The 19,683-nt window shown below is 37.3% G+C and overlaps 3 protein-coding genes across 4 annotated transcripts; 1 reads left to right on the top strand and 2 right to left on the bottom strand.

Annotated features, from left to right (window-relative positions):
- Positions 1-180: 180 nt before the first annotated feature.
- On the bottom strand, positions 181-4,995 carry LOC143344722 (uncharacterized). Its single transcript, XM_076771058.1, has 4 exons — positions 4,494-4,995; positions 1,432-4,372; positions 1,286-1,358; positions 181-1,199 (listed from the first exon to the last, which is right to left on the bottom strand). Exons 1-4 carry the CDS (start codon positions 4,540-4,542, stop codon positions 867-869), a joined length of 3,396 nt encoding a protein of 1,131 aa, XP_076627173.1. The 5' UTR covers positions 4,543-4,995; the 3' UTR covers positions 181-866.
- Positions 4,996-5,069: 74 nt separating this feature from the next.
- On the top strand, positions 5,070-11,627 carry Ire1 (serine/threonine-protein kinase/endoribonuclease Ire1). 2 transcript variants are annotated; one of them, XM_076771060.1, is made up of 13 exons: positions 5,070-6,092; positions 6,177-6,297; positions 6,374-6,416; positions 6,481-6,860; positions 6,942-7,161; positions 7,236-7,480; positions 7,569-7,918; positions 8,074-8,234; positions 8,600-8,886; positions 9,426-9,722; positions 10,033-10,208; positions 10,301-10,492; positions 10,730-11,627. In XM_076771060.1, exons 1-13 carry the CDS (start codon positions 5,979-5,981, stop codon positions 11,105-11,107), a joined length of 2,964 nt encoding a protein of 987 aa, XP_076627175.1. In that variant the 5' UTR covers positions 5,070-5,978; the 3' UTR covers positions 11,108-11,627. The 2 variants fall into 2 exon arrangements, with proteins under 2 accessions (XP_076627175.1, XP_076627174.1); XM_076771059.1 differs by having other exon boundaries at positions 8,071-8,234.
- On the bottom strand, positions 10,293-19,558 carry LOC143344725 (putative inorganic phosphate cotransporter). Its single transcript, XM_076771062.1, has 4 exons — positions 18,437-19,558; positions 13,809-14,047; positions 12,826-13,723; positions 10,293-12,430 (listed from the first exon to the last, which is right to left on the bottom strand). Exons 1-4 carry the CDS (start codon positions 18,459-18,461, stop codon positions 12,096-12,098), a joined length of 1,497 nt encoding a protein of 498 aa, XP_076627177.1. The 5' UTR covers positions 18,462-19,558; the 3' UTR covers positions 10,293-12,095.
- Positions 19,559-19,683: the final 125 nt, after the last annotated feature.

The following is a 19,683-nucleotide window of genomic DNA, read 5'->3' as shown; positions in this document are numbered from 1 at the left end:
TACGACTTACCGATTACCCCGTTGTCCCGACATGCCTCTCCATCATTCCTCCTTGTTGTCTTAGCAGTTTCGTATTCCATTCTAAACATTCTGTATACACTACGTACTATTCTGCGAAAAATTTCACTATAAAATTAAATGTGTTGCAACTTCTCGTAATGTAATAATTTCGAACGCACGTTTCAACTTACACTGATTCATTCATGTATATCATAATCACATACAAGATGAGAATTACATTCAGATAAGCCTTGTTGCTTCGCTCGCATTACACATTCTAACGTATTAATTTAACGACCATAAACGATACACGAACGAACATGCAGATCGATATAATCGTAGACTAAACACAATTTAGAATTTTGCCTATATTCGAAATAAATGCAGTCAAATTGTTTTATACGACGACGTTTCGTAATGTTTTGGCAAGATTATTTCGGTAAGAACCGGTTATTACACATTATCGCGGAGTAAATCTCTTCAAAACGCATCATCCTCATAGACTTCTACGCATCGAGTTCTTCGATACGATATAAACCGTTGAATGTACGTTATCTGCTAAAGAAACCGATAACGTAACGTATGGTCCCCAAATTTATTCATTCTTAAATATTGATGCATGTCAAGATGTATTCATTTTGTTGTTGGCTGTAGTCCTATTTTATTGTAAATAGGAAATTTGATAAGAACTCGCTACGTATGGATTCGACTAGACAAAGGGGAGATGCGTTGAGCTTTCCTTTTTACTCCATTATCTTCTGTTATCCGATGTTAAAATCTCTTTGTTACAGTTATAAATGTAATGCGAGTACATCCAAGTTACGATGTAACAACGACGTTGCTAATTATAATACAATATTTCGCGATTATTGCATCGTCATGTAAGGATAATTAGGACACAATGGCAACACAAAATCATCCATGTTCGGCAAAACAACCAGCTTCTCGAATTCCCTGAGCAACTTAGCCTCTATCCACTTAGTTATGTAAACGATGTTAACTGTCCTCTCGCCGACTGCAGGTTTTACGGTAAGAATTATTTTCGGTACAGGTTTGAAACCGTACCACAAACGATCGGACGGTGCCGGTGGAATGTTTAAGGAAAGGCAACCTTCTATGCTGGAGACGGTAACCATTAATCGGATCTCCATATTCGAGACACCTTCCATGGCTCTTCGAACATAGGAGAGTTCGGTTGCCTAGTTTAATACGAAATATATTAAAAGGCAAAATGTTACTTTATCGTAATACCGTAACAACGTGTTGAAAACGCCAGTATACTTACGTGTTGAAAATATTTATTCGCAGCTATTTTGTCGACCATACTGAGAAACTTTTTTCCAGACGATTGCGCAGAACTACAAAGAAAAATGAACGATCGATTCAATGAAAAATGATTGCGAACGATAAAATAATTCAGCTACCGCTTACGTTGTTTCTTTAGCCGTGTTGTATAATTGAATCGTTGAAGTATCGTCGTCCTCCGTAGATGTTTCTGGCGTGTCTTCTATATCGCTATCAAAAATTGGTGATCTGGTCATCGATTCGTCTTTTTCCGTTGGAAGTACGACGCTGCCGCCGGTGCTATTGGCAGGAACCGATCCGGATCTTGTCAATTTCATCAAATTTAGTTTAGTTTCAACAGTCATGGTCAACGATCCTTTGTACGTTACGTCCAAATCGAACCAAAGACCTCTTTCGTTTGCCACTGGTTTTGTTACGTTGCGAATAATAGGCGCTCCTTGACCTATCGCTACCTCCGAAACTAAAAGGCACTCCATGAAATACGGTAGTTTTATACTAGACAATTTGCGTTGTATTTTATCCTGTATAAGATTTATAGTTTCTGGACATTTATGCACGTCGAACAATATGCGAGCTATTAAACAATTGATCCAAAGCGTATTGTCGGTATACAGTGGGGACGTATCTTCCGAAGTCGAAGGACCAACGTCCAGATACTTTGCCATGTAAGCACTATAATTAAGTTCAGGTAAGCTTTCGATCGCATTATTAGCTGAAACAGAAGTTTTCGATTCTGTGATAACAGTTCGCTGTGACGTTGACGTTGTATTACAAGGGGATGATGGATCGGTTGCGAACAATAACGTATCTTGCTTTTTGGCGCATCGAGATGCGGCTGAAACCAAACGTCTATACCAATCTTCTTTTTCACGATCAGCCCTGGCAAAAACAAAGATTTTGAACTTATCCTTTTGTTTCTTCTTGTTCGAACGTTTTTTGGAAGAATTTTTTCTTTGCCTATTAAACCGTGATATCCAGTCGTTTGTCATCTCCAACTTTTCCTCTCTTTGCTGCACCTCTTTTTTCTCATCTACTTTCTTCGCTTCCATCTCCCCATTGTTATCGTAGTCACCGTTACCCTTGTCGTCATTACAGTCAATGTCGTCCTCTTCCTCCACCTCATCGTCATCGTCCTCTTCGTTGTCGTTGTCGTTGTCGTCGTCCTCGTCCTCATCCTCGTCCTCGTCTTCGTCGTCGTCCTCCTCCTCTTCCTCTTCCTCCTCTTCTTCCTCGCGATCGTGCTCCTTGCCAGTCTCTTTCCTCTCTCCTTTTATTTTATTCTCTTTTTCTACGTTCAAACTATTTTCAAATTTTGTCTCGGTTGGTATCGTTCGTCGATTTTTGCCTCTCTTGTCGACGTAACGATAACCACTACGACCTTTCTTTACATTCCTTCTTACACAGTCGCCACTTTCTCTCTCATCCTCCCTCTCATGTTTTCTCTTCTCTTCTTCTGCAAACCACCCTTCGGCTTCCCCATTTTCCAAAAACTGTTCTTCACATTCCAAGAATTCGTTATTACCAATACCATCATTGTTGAGATCGTAATTGTAACTTTCACCGTTATCTTCGTTTTCAGCCATATTCGCCTCTTCCTTTTCTTGTTCTTCATTTTGTTCCATAATCGGTTCTTCTTCTTCTGAATTCATAAACCAAATTTCGTGATCATTTTCAGTTTCTTCCCATTTACCCATAGATTTTCTATCCGATCCTAATTTTGTTTGCCCGTGATCATTCATCGAATGTTCGCCGTTAACTGAATCTTTCAAATTTACATTACAGATTAAAGCTCCCTTTTTGAGAGTTATACAAACTGGATACTTTTTACTCCATCGTCTTCTTCTGGTAAGACCATGGGGTAGAAGTTCTACCTTTGCTCCATTCAAATTGTAAACTCTTCTTTTAATAAATTTCAATTTATGTTTTGATTCATCCCAGACAGCCTTCTTTGGTATTTTTATTTTAGTTTCCATTATCTGCAAAATACTTCCTTCTAGTCTGAAAAAAACGGACTTCGTGCGCGCCACATGATAATTATTGGGTTCGTAACTGTAGGGTAATTCATTTAACCAGCCTTGAAATCTCTCAATCACAGCATGTTCCTCTACTGCCGGAATCTCTAAAACGGGTATTATCGTTGGCCTACAAATAAATTTTTCATCCGGTAAAGTCGTCAAAATCCTCTTAAGCTTCGTTACCGTATTGTAAAATGTAATCGTCGTAAAAACACCCACCAAAAGTCCAAGCAAATACTCCGGTAATGGAGTAACGTAATAAATGCAAAAAACAGCAATAAAAACAGCAACTGATCTATATGTCGCTTGACAAATTAATTGTTTTATTAATTGCGAAAGAATCGCTTTAATATTTGTTTGCTTTGGAAATACAGACGAATTTACGCGGGGCTGTTCTCGGACGTTATCAGGAGATTTCTTGGATGACTCGCTTTTTGAGCACGCAATGATATCTTTACTAACATCTTCAGAAAATTCAGAGGCTTCTATACCGCTCTCTACGCACTCGTCCTGTAAACTTTTGTCTTTTAAGCCTGTCTTCACTCCGGAAAAACCTACGTATTTAATTGGATTGGCTCTGCTACGAACAATAGTTGTGGCTGGTTCGTTTACCTGTTTATCTCCTACCTTCTCATCACAAGGAGTAACATTTCCTTGATCCTCTGACTCGCTGATGCTTGAACTTTCTGCTCGAGAGCGGCACGGTTTGTTCTTGTCGCTTTTTATTTCTGATAGTTTTTCTTCAAACGTTCTAGTTAGTTTTCCTTTGATATCTGACAATAATTTCCATGGATCTAGAGACGGAGGTGTGCCTTCAGGTATGGTATTCTCAGCACTGACAGACTGATTGTCAGAATTGTTATCAGAAATATTCAATTCGTGTGGAGATTTTTTTTCAGCACATTTCAACGGGGAAGAGGTTACATTTAATGAGACTTTTTCAAATTCGGGAGTCAATCTTTGTTCTTCGTCCGTGCTAGGATATATTTCTTCCAGTTCGTCATCGCTAGCATGGTAATGGATTGCAGGAACGGAGGTCGTGATAGGTTTACCTTACCGAAGAAAAAAAAATAAATGAATCGGATAGCCTCTGTTGCTTAACGATCATAATCGAATTGCAAGAAACGTATACACGATTATCGAATCTTACCTGTATTTTTTTGCTCGTCTCACCTTTTATCATGGCCAATGTCACTTTTCTCGGACTGTGCTTGCTGTTCATGATTGTAAAATATCTGTTTCAATAATTCATCAGCGGGTAAATACTGTTGGAACGCACATACCAACGAACCACGAATCTGACCCTACGGTTTGTTGTTGCAACCATCGTATAACTCAGTGTCAAACCTGCCTCAAATCGTTATCGTCAACAATGATCGGATAAACATTTTTGACTTTGATCGCAACGTCCAATCTGCGTATCGTCGTATCGTGCGCGTCCGCATGACTGTATCAACACAACGTTTAGAACGCACGTAAATATCGCAACTCTACGTGGAATGATTATTTCCTCGACATTTTCAACGATTTTCAATCGAAAAGCTGAATGTAAAAATGAAACATCTCGACCTACTTAGGTTCGTAAGCGAACAATAGACAATAAGTTCGTTAGGCTACATAGTATGTAGTACTTACATACGCGTACTGCCTTAACGTTCAACATCGCCAGAAAGTTTCCAGTGGAAACTGTTTATCTTATTATTATCGATGCTTGAATTATTAGTTATATATCTTGCGCAATAGAGGAAGCGAGAGCACATATACTTTTGTAACAATGTATTTCTTAAAATAATGTTTCCATACGAATATTTGCAAACGATAAATTTTAGAGTGAATCTTTGCGAAAATCAAATGCTCGCAAAGAAATTGCAGTGATATTGTTATAATTACGAGTGATAATGTGGTCGTTTACTGATTAGGACACTCAGCGGTGCAATATTCACTGTACGTTGTTTTTGACTTTTTCATAGATGAGCATCGTGCAGTAATGTCGCGCGCGAACACACGTGAGCCACGTGTCTATAACGTATCGCTGTTCTTTGAATGCATGCGCGACGTCGTTCAGACATCTACTGTGCAAACAAAACATTGAAACTTTCTGACGTTTTTTAAAATTGTGGGACATTCAAGATGGATTGTACCATTGTTTAATTACACCGTAATTGTGAACGTTTGGAAGCAAACTGTATAAAAAAACGCGAATGTCATTTTCACCTAAAATATATGCCATGTGACTGTTTCTTTTCCGACGATTGTCATTTTCTGTTGCAACAATACACGCACAGATGGCAACAATATTCACAGAAAAAAGGTTCGTGTTGTCTTATGAAATAAATATCGTCTAGAAAGTTTCTGTTATTATCCAGTATGTCGTGATATCATTTAATTGCACGAAGATGAACAGATAAAGAAGTGATTTGTGTATAATGCTTTCTACATGTAGTACCCTTCGATACAATGGAAGGTATTGAAAGTTTATATGGATTGCAAAGGAGTTTAGACACAAGATGAGGAGTCGAGCAATTGATCGGTGTAAAGAAGTACACAGGCTTAGGAAATTCTTCTGTTATATAATTACAATTCATTCTTTGATAAAAATAGACTTCTGATTTTGTTTGATTGATGTGTGAAATTGGGTGACTAGCCATTTTATAAACCATGCAACTCATATTGTTTGCATCAGTTCTGTTGGTTACAGGAATATTCTTTAATATTATCAATCCGACTAATCAATCAGAACGATCTGAGTATTTATACTCTTTCGAACGAGAGGTATGTAATTGCATCTGTCTTAGCTAATGTCAATGGAAACTTCCTTTGATAAAACCAAAATCATAACAAGTATTGTATATGCAGAGACAAAACACAGAATTGATACCTGAACAAGATGACCCTCTCTTGATATTTTCCACGCTTGATGGTTTTCTTGTTGGCATTGAGCAACATTCAGGGAATATACTTTGGCGGCAAAGCGATGGTATTATCCATAAATAGAACTTTAAAAGTAAAAAATGTCATAGTCTACTGTACAAGTTTTACTCTTTGTGTTTCAGAGCCAATTGTTAAGGTACCGGTTGACCTCTCAAGAGCATCCACGTATGTATTCTTGAATCTCTTTGGTTGAGTATTTTTACTTTGTCTAATTTCATTGCTTTTTCAGGCCAGTGTTTTTGCCAGATCCAAAAGATGGTTCTTTGTATGTGTATGGAACAGAAACCGAAGCTCTAAAGAAACTACCATTTACAATTCCCCAGCTTGTTGCAAACAGTCCTTGTCGCAGCAGTGATGGAATACTATACACTGGTAGAAAGATCGACACTTGGTTCAGTGTTGATCCTCATACCGGTCAAAGGGAGCAACTTCTAGGATTTAACAAAGTTAAAAATACGTGTCCTCTAGAGTTACAGGACACTGTTTTTGTTGGTCGTACCGAATATAATATCATTATGGTAGACAGCAAACAAAAGAACAGAAAATGGAATGTTACGTTTTACGATTATTCAGCTGCAAAAATGGAACCCGAAGGAATAGAAAATTACGGTCAGTTATTCGTTTTATCGTTATACATACGTCGTTATTGTGTAGATTAAGGATTTCGATTCTATTATTGTTTTCTTGCAGATTTAGTTCATTTTACAACGAGTTCAACTGGACGTATCGTTACCGTGGATAGAAGATTGGGAATCGTTCTGTGGGAGCTTGATGTACAGAGTCCTGTAATTGCAGTGTATACTGTGAGAGAGGAAGGTTTACTAACGGTTCCCTTTACTAGCGTTGCGGATGAAACGTTGGATCTCCTATTAAAACGTTTTGCGAATAAACCAAGCGACATTCAATTATTGTAAGATATTTTTTCCATCTAACCAGTTCAAACCATACCATACAATAAAATAATTTTTCCGTTTTTTCTTACAGTCCAACATTATATATCGGTCAACATAGACACGGACTTTATGCATTACCGTCTCTCGTTGATTCGACAACGGCTACAATATCGAGTAATAATATTGGACAACTGCTGCTCGAAGGTCCGCTAGGGGTTTCACAGCTGAGTAAAAATGACAATAACGTTCCACTTTCCTATGGTAACCGTGAATATGTCAATGATGATACCGACAACATAGTTGCCCAGCCAAAATATCAAGCAGTTATCACATTAGGTAATTATAAAAAACAGATAACTAGAACAATAACGATATATAATTATCACTTATTAATCAAGTCTTGCCAATCTTATTACCGGGTTAGGTCATTACGAAGTACCAGCTGAATATAAACTGCAAGACCAACAACCCCTTCAGATTACAGGTCGGTCTGATCCTGTGATCGAAACGTTACCACTTTTACGATACTTGAATTCGACGAAAGAGTCTTTATTACTTGACTTGACACAAACTGACAGTGAATCTAGCGACAGTGCAAAAAGTAGTATGTCTTGGCGCGAAATCGTACGGAATATTTACGTCACGAGCAAGAGCTGGCTTAATCAGCAAGAGAATAAAGGACTGAAATTAGCACTGATTGCATTATTAGGATGTATTTTAGCGATGTTTTGGTATTTGAATGCACAATTCAAGGAATTTCAACAGCTTTCGCAGGTATTTAATTTTTCTTAAATTTATATGCGTTTTATACATTTTTCACGCCTTCTTGGATATCTGAAGAACGGAAGTGGAAATAGTCTTCGATACCAATTTTCTTGGTCATTTTTACCGAATTCTGGCCGATTTCATGAACGATCAGTTTTTAGCAGGGCTCGCGAGAAAGTAGTCGCAGCGATGATTATTACGGAATGCGATCAAACGTGCTCGCATCGCCACAAGATATGGGCGAAGGGGTGGTGAAAATTGGAAAGATAAGTTTCGATACGGGACAAGTTTTGGGTAAAGGTTGCGAGGGAACCTTCGTATACAGGTAAGGAATGATTTTTCATTGCATTACTGTAGTTATAAAACTTGATATACAGGGTGTTCGACTACCCTTGGGAAAAATTTTAGTGGGAGATTTTAGAGGGCAAAATAAGACGAAAATCAAGAATACCAATTTGTTGATTAAGACTTCGTTAAAAAGTTATTAACGTTTAAAGTTGCGCCTGTAGATAGGCAATCTGCGTACAACTGCGCGCGCGCGCGATAGTGGTTCTCACTCAGCCGTTCTACAAGTGGAAATTTAAACGTTAATAACTTTTTAACGAAGCCTCGATCAACAAATTGGTATTCTTGATTTTCGTCTTATTTTGGTCTCTAGAATCTAGATATATGTATACTATTTTTTTCCAGAGGTGAATTTGATGGTCGTTTCGTAGCAGTGAAACGTTTGTTGCCAGATTGTTTTACGTTCGCCGATCGAGAAGTAGCGTTACTCAGAGAATCAGATGCTCATGCAAATGTTGTTCGATACTTTTGCACAGAGCAAGATAGAATGTTTAGGTATATCGCGTTGGAACTAGCCGAAGCGACCTTGCAAGATTATGTTACGGGACGATACGATAGACAGAAAATATCTGCGAAAAGCATTTTACGACAAGCCACATCGGGGCTAGCTCATCTACATTTTCTCGATATTGGTGAGATTTTCATCTTTCAACGTATACATACAGGTTTCGCACGTCAAACGCAACTTTTTGCAAATTAAATGCACCCTTTTGTGTCGAAGTACGTGATCTTATTGATCAGACAAGGCATACTCTACTGTTTCAAATTATGTACGAGAAATATGCTAGCCGATACTTCATATCATAAAGGTCTGGTAGACGTAATTAACGACTCCTGTTGCAACTGTTACTCTCACAAATTGTCACGATTATTATACGAATTTTTATATAAAATTATAACCAGTTGCTGCAGGAAAATCATTATAGATTAAGTTGTGTATATATTATTATCTATCCACAGGTTTTATACTAAACTCGTACATAATTATGAATTTATAAGTATTTCATGTACATTTTTGTATTATATATAATAAAATTTTGAATTTCCTGAAAATAAATTCATATTTTATTTTATTTTTGTTATACAAACTTAAAACAATTTTGTAGAAAAATTTGATTTGCATGAAGTTGAAATTCTGTCTATCAAATGTCTTTAATTTTTTCATACACAGTCCACAGAGACATCAAACCACATAACGTACTGTTATCGACTCCGGGACCACGTGGAGAAGTTAGAGCTATGATATCTGATTTTGGACTGTGCAAAAAACTTCAATTAGGTCGTGTATCATTTTCGCGTAGATCCGGGGTAACAGGAACTGACGGTTGGATAGCACCGGAAATGTTAAACGGAAACAGAACGACATGCGCCGTGGATATCTTTTCTCTGGGTTGCGTTTTCTATTATGTTCTTTCTGATGGGAAACACCCATTTGGAGATCCATTGCGACGGCAAGCCAACATTCTTTGTAAGAGATTTTACGTAAACTTGTTTGTTTGGAACTAATTTAGCTTGATCCTACAACTTTTGATAACACTGTCCAACAAATAAAAGTCTCTTTTTCTATTCTGTAATATCCATTGGGTGCTCCTAGTAAAGTCGTTCGGAAGCAGAATTGCTCCATCGCCTTTAAGTTTTGAGAAACACGAATGTTTATAAAAAAAGCATGATTTAATATCGTTGTAAATGACTGCTAACTCTACTAAGAGCACATAGTGGATATTACGGAACAAAATTTGTGTTGGACATTGTAATAAATGTGTTTCGTTGTATCATAGGCGGCGAGAGTGATTTGACGGCCCTTCAAGATGGACTTTCCCAAAGTACCAAAGAACTTGCATTAATACTTATAAAGGCGATGATTGCTAGTGATCCATCAGAAAGACCTCCAGTAATGGCTGTTCAAGATCATCCCATATTTTGGGAATCTGCCCGAGTCCTTGGATTTTTTCAGGTAATCTCGTTATATTTTATATATTTTAATCGTTTTAAGCTTATCGCGTATTGTCTTGTTTCTCCTACGCAAAAATCTTGTTGCATTATTAGGATGTGAGTGATCGAGTAGAAAAAGAGCAAAGTGATAGTCCAGCGTTAATCGCGTTGGAAACTGACAACGACCGGGTTGTACGTGGAGACTGGAGATTACTCATCGATGTAGAAGTTGCAACAGATCTTCGAAAATATAGAAGTTACCGCGGAGAAAGTGTCAGAGACCTTTTAAGGGCATTACGAAACAAGGTACTCATTCATCGTTAAAATAAAATTTTTTGTTTGCAATATGGTCCAAAATCGGTTTATTTTTACCATCCTCCTTTGTATCCGTTATTTGTGGATAAAATTTGTCTAACTCTGTCTGCGTACAAAGTTACAGTCAAGTGATGTTCCTTGCGAGTAGGAAAAAAAATCGATTAGAAAGGTCGACATAGTTTCTTATCTCTAATACTCGTTAACGATTTTATTGGTTTCTCCTTTTAGAAACATCACTACAGGGAATTGAGCCCGGAGGCGCAAGAAAACCTTGGAGACATTCCCGATAAGTTTACCGATTACTGGCTTTCCAGATTTCCCTGTTTGTTGTCGCACGTTTGGAGCGCGATGCAAGCTTTCCGTCACGAACCAACTTTAAGAGACTATTATCACATGGATTATAAGTTCGTAAACAATATTTGTGACACGGAGTCTGCGAGAATCAGAAGTACACGTGCGACAAATTACGCGTTACAATCAACTTCCTGGAGAGTGCGAGATAATATTGACTGGAGTCCAAATAAATCCAGATATCGTGGTCAACGACGAAAACACGAGAAAAAGAAAATCGAGGTACCACTCGCTTGGACTTTATCGTCAAATTAGATAAAGCTGTTCGAAGCTACTAACTTTCATCAATGAATTTTACTAACGAGAGTATATACGTGCATGCGAGTACCGACGATGTACTTATTATCTGTAAAAAGGATATTAAACCACAGTGCGCGACATCAAAAATATTTGTAAATAATGCAGTAAACGTTATGAACGTTTGTAAAGTGTCATTATTAATATAAATACAAGTATAGTTAAAAACATTGAATCGAACGTTCATTGAACGATTCAACCTGATTGGGTCTAATCTTTTGCATCACGTTGAAATAAACAAATAGAAACAAAGGAAATAAACTACCTTCTATTAGAGTTTTTACATACGAATTATGTAATATTTCCGTATGTTTTTATAAATGTACATATATCTATGCACGTGTATATATACGGTAACTTTATACAAGATAGAACATAGGTAACGCATGTATTTTTATCTTCTTACCATTTTTTTTTTTTTTTCTTCGGTGATGACACGCTGTACGAATGGAAAAATAAAACGATGCGTATGAACATATATGATTTACAACCGTGCAAATACTTTCAGGTACACTGAATATCTCCATCGCGAGAACACGTCGATGTGTAACGTCAGTCGAATATGTCTTTCATTCTCGCTCGATAACGTGCCCATTGAAGCGTGCAAGGCTTCTCTTCTGTACATATATACATAATTCTTCGGTATATTATGTCGTTCCTTTTCGTTGCACATAGTTACTTCCTTCTATCAGAGGAAATGCAAAAAAAAAGCTCGGACTAGACGGAAAAATACCGGATAATAACGAAGAATTTAAATACATCGCGACAAGTATGCTAATAGTAAAATTATTTCTCAACCGTTATTTGAACAGTCGTTCGAATAATCTTTTATGCACTACGCGAGTATTGTGGATTCGCGTTGCAAAACGCTATTAGCCGTTATAAAAGATCTCGAGGTAGATATTTTTTTTTTTTATCGAACAGTGAAATGTTTTTCAATCGGACTTTAAGGAACAGTTTTCTGGACCTGTGTCGGTTCATTCTTGATCTTAATTTTTTTCTCTTCCCTTTCCCGTCTGATAAATTCAGGATCGTTCCAGTATTCGACTTCCCCGCTCGCGAAAAGTATGAAAACGATATTGGTCACGACGAAAACACCAAAGACGATCCAAAATACGAGTCTCCACTCAGTGAGGGTCTCGTTCGGCGTCAACACACCGACGATATACGGTGTTATGATACCGCTGAAAGCACCTATGCCGTTCACAATGGCCATCAAAGTGCCAGAGTAATTCGGACTGAGATCCAGAGCGTTGACCTTCATTCCTGGATAAAATGGGCCTGTAAAAAGAATTGAGAAGAAAGTGGTATTATAACCGATTCAAAGATGGGGGGCTTATACCGAAATGGAAAATTTCCAAGTAACAACTGATTATGTCAAAATGTGTTTACAATTAAACAGTAAGAACTTTAGTATATAAACAGTTTTCTCTTTTCATTGGTCTATACGAATTATCCACTCAATTTTATGAGACAAGATTGGTAGGACTGTAAATATCTATAAACTCAGGGAGCATCTGTGACTCATTGAGCATGATATCTTACTTTTGTTAGATTTATTTGATAGAATAGTATTATTATAAGCTTTGAAAAGTATTCTTTCAAGACTTGTAAAACATTTTGTTGCTTTGGAACAGAAGGGAAACGGTGTGTTTCGTTTGTGAATTGGTACCTACCCATTAATGTCGTACCAATAGTGAACATAATGACAACAGTTGTTCTCTCGCATCCGGAATAGGACGCGCCAAGAATGAACGCTCCTGGACCGAGCGAAGCGATAGTTGTGCCCAGTTTTCGGACGTTGGTGCGCGACATCACACCGCTTGTGATCATCCAATCGGCTAGACAGGATGTAATCACGCTGCAAATCCACATCGTCAGGTACGGTAATGCGGAGAGCAGCCCGTTGCTCTTGATCGGGTATTTCAGTACGTTGCTCATATATTTCGGGAGATCGTTCACCAGAGTGAAGAATCCCCAATCGTGTCCGATCTGCGCGGTTATCAGTGCCCAGACTGGGACAGAAGTTAGAATATGCCGCCACGGTACCGAGGGTGGTTTTTTGTGCGTGTGGGCTTGCATCCTTTCACGCAAAAAGTCCTTCTCTCTCTCGGAAATGAACGGATGCGAGTCCGGATTGTTATAACACGTTACCAACCATATCAAGAACCAAAGAACTCCAACGCTACCGAACACGTAAAACACAGCTGGCCAGCCTATCGGCGAGTAATGAAGGATCATTCCGGACACCGAGTTTGCAAACACCGTACCGAGTTGAGCGCCAGCGAACACCAACGAGCCGATTTTCGACCTTTCCTCCGGCGGTGTCCATTGGGCGAGCAACGCGTTCAACGCCGGAAACGTTGTACCTTCGCAGAGGCCCATCAATACGCGATCTATGATCAGACCCGTTGAGCCACCATATTTTACAACGACCGGCGTGATCAGTGTAAACACCGCTGTCGCCAAAATGCCCAGGCCAAGAGAATGTTTACCCCCGAACTTTTCGGACAGTATCCCGCCCGGCAGATGAGTTACTACATAGCCCCAGTAAAATGACGATAAAATTGCACCCTAACCAGGAAACATTTATTATTGGTGGTGATGGTATTTTTTTTTTATAGTTGATTTACAGGTACGATCAACGTTCGCTGTTTACCTGCGTGATTCCATCCCAGTCGTAAAGCTCCGCGTCCGAGGGTGGTTTGATTGTATTGGGAGTGTTATGGTTTTCCTCCGTTATATTGCAAACATTTCTGTTACTCTCATCGATTGTAATATCCTGCGGCAGCACCATCTCGGTGAGTGTGATCGAGAGGCAAACTCTCATCGCGTAAGCATTAAACAACGCCAAAAATCCCATTACAGCGAATACCCATCGTTGTGGTATCCGTCCACCTGTGTGTAAGGAGTATATATCGTTTATTGGTAATTGCATCGTTAAATAGAGACTCGTGTTGTCGCCGCCACCGCCGCCGCAAAGAAGAAAGCCCGAGGTCAACGGCGCGGAAGGAATGACGATTAGCAGAGCCTTTCCCTATTGGCAGCTGTCTAACGAGCCGTATAAACCTATCTAGGTAAAGGTCAGATTCCTTGCACGTAACAGTGTGACTTGGGTGCAACACGATTTAGATTTCGGCTCGTGTCTGCTGGGAAGGCAAACAGCAAACGTTGAACCAAGGAGAAATAAGGGAAGGAGAGAGAGAGAGAGAGAGAGAGAAAGAGAGAAATGAAAATTTGGGAAGCACAAAAATCCTTGGGCAAAGAAGGTCATGCGCATCGGGCAGGTCCCTCGTAACGATAATTCGTGACTCGATTTTAACTAGTTATAGCGAAATCGTAGGGGAGACCGGGGACGGTAATAATACGTTAAATATCTTAAAATATGTACGGTCAATCTCATAATTATTCGTACCCTCGTTATTTATGAAAGTAATTTATTGAAAATATGTGCCGCGTGCAAGAGTTTGCAATAAATTTTTTGTCGCAAATGGGGACACGTATAAAAATTGATTTATATTAAACTTTAACAAAATCGAATAATTAATAAGAAAAATGTATTAATTTTAATCTGCATAGCACATAATAACGATTTACAAAAATACTCGTACCAGCATACATTTGGTCAAAAGATCGTATATTACAATAGCTTGAATACTTTAGATTAAATTTTTGTTACTATCGACTCTATTTTTTTATAAGTAACTTGGATATTGTGATGCTGTAACTCAATAATGTCAAATAACTATGTAACATATTCGTATAAAAATTATTATTGCGTTGTTATTGTGAATAGTTTCATTACTACCATAGAAACGGTAAATAAAGTGTCATTATCGTCACCGGTCTCCTCTGCACTAAATAAATATTTTGTAAACGTCAATTATGCCTTCCGGGCAGTTACCTGGTTTGCTTCGTTATAAATATGGCAACAAAAAATTATGAATACAAGCATCGTATGCAAGTTGAAAAAGTTTTGTATCCCGACGATGGAATAGCGACGAAAAGAAAAATTTTCTTCGCGATAAATTAAGCCATGAAAGTAGAGACTAGGTTGAACCAGAAGATAAGGCTCGTGACAAAGAAAAACAATACGGAGAACAAATCTTATAAGAAACTGTGAAACAATAATGATAGATACCGACAAATTTTTATTTATTATCTAGATTAGCGCGCAGCATTTTCTAAGCTAAAACAAATACGAATATGTTGATAATAGTAATTAATTTCTTATCGATCTCACAACGCGCACTTCTCGTTTTAGAAATCCACGTGGATAAACTTTGTGGAATAGATTTGGCGAAATAGAGTCTCGCGACGCGTCGCACAGTGTGAAACATTCGAAACGCGGACGAAATGAAGCAAAATGGCGTTTTACAAAATAATGAATGTTGTTCATATAAGTTACTATACCATTAGTTAATAGTTCAAGGTGCTTAAAAAAAAGATAAAAATAAGATATCTGACTTTTGATAGTGAACGTATCATTTCCCACAATGAACAAATATTATTTTTTTTAAACATACTATTAGTATATATTAAAGAAGTATTTATGTATGTAAATGAGTCTCTCACATATACTTTAAATAATTTACATAGATATAAACATTAGACATTAACTGTTCTATATAGTTATGTTTAAAACAAATATACTATAAGTATTATAGTTTTAGTTTTTCAATGGTATTATGGCGTGCAATGATAAACTATTAATAACAAATTACAAAATTCATTATTTCATAATTAATTTGGCATTCGATTAGTGATCGGCGACCTAAAAAACCAGAATGTACTAATTTTCGTACAGATCGAAGAGCGATTTCATATTTTGTACAAGTTTTACACACTGTGCGTCGTGACTGTAAAATTCTTTAGTTTAGAAAAAAAAGTTGATTTCTTTCGTCGTGTTCGATCAAAAACGATCGATCAACGCACGATTCCACAAACGCGTAGAATCTTTTATTCCGTTTAGTTAAATGTCACCGAATGCAACATCGACGAGTTTATCTTATCTAACAGTGTTTGGAAAACCCAGACTCCGCAGACCGAAAACTAGCTTAAGATACTACTTCAGTACGATTGATTGCATTTACAAGTAGAGTCGTTGATTCGTTGTAGAGATAACGGGAAAGAGATGTTTGGCTTAAGGCGTTCTTCGTCAGGTACTAATGAACATTCTGAATTGCTGTAATCTTGGATTACTAAGCCAATTGTTTTCCCTGTCTCGGCTAACCATTAATCTATACATAACCAGTATCGTTTTATTTTTTGAAGTAAGCGACTCGCTCGGGACGTACCAATTGCTTATCACGAATCGGTGTACTATTCAATTTGACTTTGTTCCTGATCGGGACGAGAAAGAATACGGAAAACAATAAAAAGAATAAAAGAATAAAATATGACACGTCCCCTTATTCTGACACCAAACGATATACGGGGTGTTCGACCACCCCTGGGAAAAATTTTGATGGAAGATTCTGGAGGTAAAAATAAGACGAAAATCAAGAATACCAATTTGTTGATCGAGGCTTCGTTAAAAAGTTATTAACGTTTAAATTTCCGCCTGTAGAACGGCTGAGTGAGAACCACTATCGCGCGCGCGCAGCTGTACACAGATTGCCGTTCTACAGGCGGAACTTTAAACGTTAATAACTTGTTAACGAAGCCTCAATCAACAAATTGGTATTCTTGATTTTCGTCTTATTTTGCCCTCTAGAATATCCCATTGTAATTTTTCCCAGGGGTGGCCGAACACTCTGCATATATTCTATTCTTCGTTTATTAAACGACGTCACCACTCGTTCAACCGTAAAAATTTATGGCTTTTCCGTTACACGGATCTCTCTGCGGCTGACTTCAAATAAAGAAGCGGGGATAGCGAGTTACTTATTATAGATTAGGACTGTACATAGAATGTCCCGCAACTGGGAAAAACTGTATCTCTAAAACGGTTAGAGATACGACAAAATGTCGTATGACAAAACTAAACGACACTGAACGATATACAAATTTAACGTACTTTTATTCATTTTTATGTATCGATACATCTAAATGCAACTGCATTCATTTTTTTTTTTTAAATAGAGCTATAATTTTAATCACGCCATTCGACGTAGTTTCTTAATCTGTATAAAGAAGTATTAAGGCAGTTATGTCCTAAATTTAGTAGTTCAAGAATCATAACACTTTGATGTGATAAATGAATAAAATTACATCCAGTTTGTGGATCGTGTTCGATACCATTTAATTTTTCCTTATGACATATTTTTTGTATCTGTAACCGTTTTTAGAGATATAGGTTTATTTATCGAACGTATAACTGTACAAATTATACGAAATCTTTGATTGCCTTTATCACCTTCGATCGATGATACATTATTTCGCTCCGCTTTGTGTTACATTGTTATCCGCGAACAAAAACGATTCTCTGCTCGTAAAAATACGGAAAAGGTTTTGATGAAAAAACACTGTAAAAGGTAGAAAGAAATTGCTTCTAATAATGAGTTCAGTACGAATAAAGTACATGATTACTCTCAGGGTCTGTGTTCTCGTTGAGTCGTCCATTTATTAATTACTTAACAATTATCTCGTGAAAAAGGAATGACTTAGAAGAGAAACATTATCGAGGAAATAACGACAAACGTTATTGAAACTATAAGAGCCATGAACTTAGAGCGTGAAGCCGATGTATGGTAGTACGTGTCTTTGAACGTGTTAAGTTCCGTCATTCTTTACTATTTAGGCAAACAATCGAGGCGGCACGGCCTCGATCTACACGCGATGAGAATATCAATTTTCAGTAAAATCCCATACACGTGATTGCCTTCGTTAATTGTATTAATTTTCTCCATCTGTTCTTTTCTATAGCTTTATCCAAGTTCATTGAATTCACAAAATATAATCAGCACCTTATTCAGGTGTAAAGACAATTTGAAACCACAAAACGGAAATACTAAATACAGTTATTTGTTTATCAACCTGACAGCGAAAAGCTCGTAAATGTTTAGTGATAATTTTGTGAGTTTTTATTGTATTTAACAGCATCATATTTCAATCGCAGAAATTTGTTTCCATCTTTATTATGCCAACATTTCTATCAAAACCTTAAACACGTATTTTTACAAATTATACAAGCACATCGAGGTTTATTATTTTCTTCTAAAGAAAAATCGAGCAAAAAATATGAACATTATATTCTTTATCTTTTAAGAAGCGACTTTTCGGAACGCATTATCGAGACAAATATTGACATACCGCGACTATAAAGTACAGCCAAGTAATACTTACAGCATGCTTTCCAGGCAGATATCATCTTGTCGAATATTCTTTGACGCTCGAGAATCGTGAACAAGATAAACGAAAAGTACAAAATTCCTACAGACCCGGATTAAATAATAAATGACTTTAACGATCCTAACGCGACACCTTATTTAGAATTGTATGTACCGGGTCCAGTAGCGGAGGAGAGAGCCTAATATTTATTCACAAAATTCTTTGGATACAAACAACAGTTGGGTCGTACATACCACGACCACATGTTGCGAGTAACTGAATCGACGCTCTCTGTGCGAATTCATTTTATACTCATGCACGTGTTTCCTCGTTGAACGCAAAAAGGGAAAGGTAACGTGGATAAGAGACTAAGAGCAGTATACTGGTAAAAGTTGACGCGGAGGAGGTACATAAACGAAGAAGGGGAAATGATAACGCGACCGGATATAAGTTTCATTTTTTGATTCTTTATAGTTGTTCGGTTCTAATATTTACATAAATTTAAATTGAAGTTAGAAGTTAGAAAACTGAACCTAAATCATCGACAAAAATTCAATTCAACGAGAAACGTAAAAAGCAAGAAATAACAAATGGATCACACTTTCGATCCAAGAGTAAGAAAACTTGCTTTTTCGTTTGTTTCCATCCGTTGCAACTTTGGCTATCTTTTTCTCTTGATTCCGTTGCTCTTTGTTGCGTTTTTCTATTCAACGATATATCAGTTATTATCTAAAAATAGATGTAACATCCTTTCTCGCGGTTTATCCAATCAAGAAACTTTATAATCATCGTTGAGCTAACTTAATAGAGGAAAAGTCTAATTTCAATACACTATCAGTAATCTAATAAGCTATCGGTTTAAAGCAACCTAATAAACGAGAAATACGACGAACAAGTAATATAAAGTAAATACAGTATAAAGTATTTCTTATATTACTGTAATAATCATCTTTGGCTAATTATACTGAGCGATTAAATTTCAAGACCAGCTCTTCTCGATGATAATATCACGATACTAGAGTTGTCCTTGGTCCTACAAGAATTTGCTAAAACTCATTCGACGAGTCTCCATTTTTCGAGGTATTACTAAAATGTTCGCGAACAACAGTTTCTTCGTTAATTATTTTTATTACTGTGTTTATATTCCTTACAAATAAAAGTAATTTATCGTTTTCAGTAAGAGAATAAATATTTCATACTTGCAACGAACTGTAAAAAGTAACAAAAAAACGACGATATTCCTTCGGTCGATTCATAATTAG

Source organism: Colletes latitarsis, chromosome 8 (genome assembly GCF_051014445.1).
Source record: "Colletes latitarsis isolate SP2378_abdomen chromosome 8, iyColLati1, whole genome shotgun sequence".
NCBI classification, from domain to species: Eukaryota; Metazoa; Arthropoda; class Insecta; order Hymenoptera; family Colletidae; genus Colletes; species Colletes latitarsis.
This window is presented reverse-complemented; position numbering and strand designations above follow the sequence as displayed.

Coding starts and splice junctions, on each gene's coding strand:
- LOC143344722 (XM_076771058.1), bottom strand. CDS start 4,542: ATGAACAGCAAGCACAGTCCGAGAAAAGTGACATTGGCCATGATAAAA. Junction 4,373..4,493: donor GACATTGGCCATGATAAAAG/GTGAGACGAGCA, acceptor TTCTTCGGTAAG/GTAAACCTATCACGACCTCC. Junction 1,200..1,285: donor CGAATAAATATTTTCAACAC/GTAAGTATACTG, acceptor GTATTAAACTAG/GCAACCGAACTCTCCTATGT.
- Ire1 (XM_076771059.1), top strand. CDS start 5,979: ATGCAACTCATATTGTTTGCATCAGTTCTGTTGGTTACAGGAATATTC. Junction 6,298..6,373: donor ACTTTGGCGGCAAAGCGATG/GTATTATCCATA, acceptor TTTGTGTTTCAG/AGCCAATTGTTAAGGTACCG. Junction 7,162..7,235: donor CCAAGCGACATTCAATTATT/GTAAGATATTTT, acceptor TTTTTCTTACAG/TCCAACATTATATATCGGTC.
- LOC143344725 (XM_076771062.1), bottom strand. CDS start 18,461: ATGATATCTGCCTGGAAAGCATGCT. Junction 13,724..13,808: donor ACTGGGATGGAATCACGCAG/GTAAACAGCGAA, acceptor TTTCCTGGTTAG/GGTGCAATTTTATCGTCATT. Junction 12,431..12,825: donor TATTGGTACGACATTAATGG/GTAGGTACCAAT, acceptor TTCTTTTTACAG/GCCCATTTTATCCAGGAATG.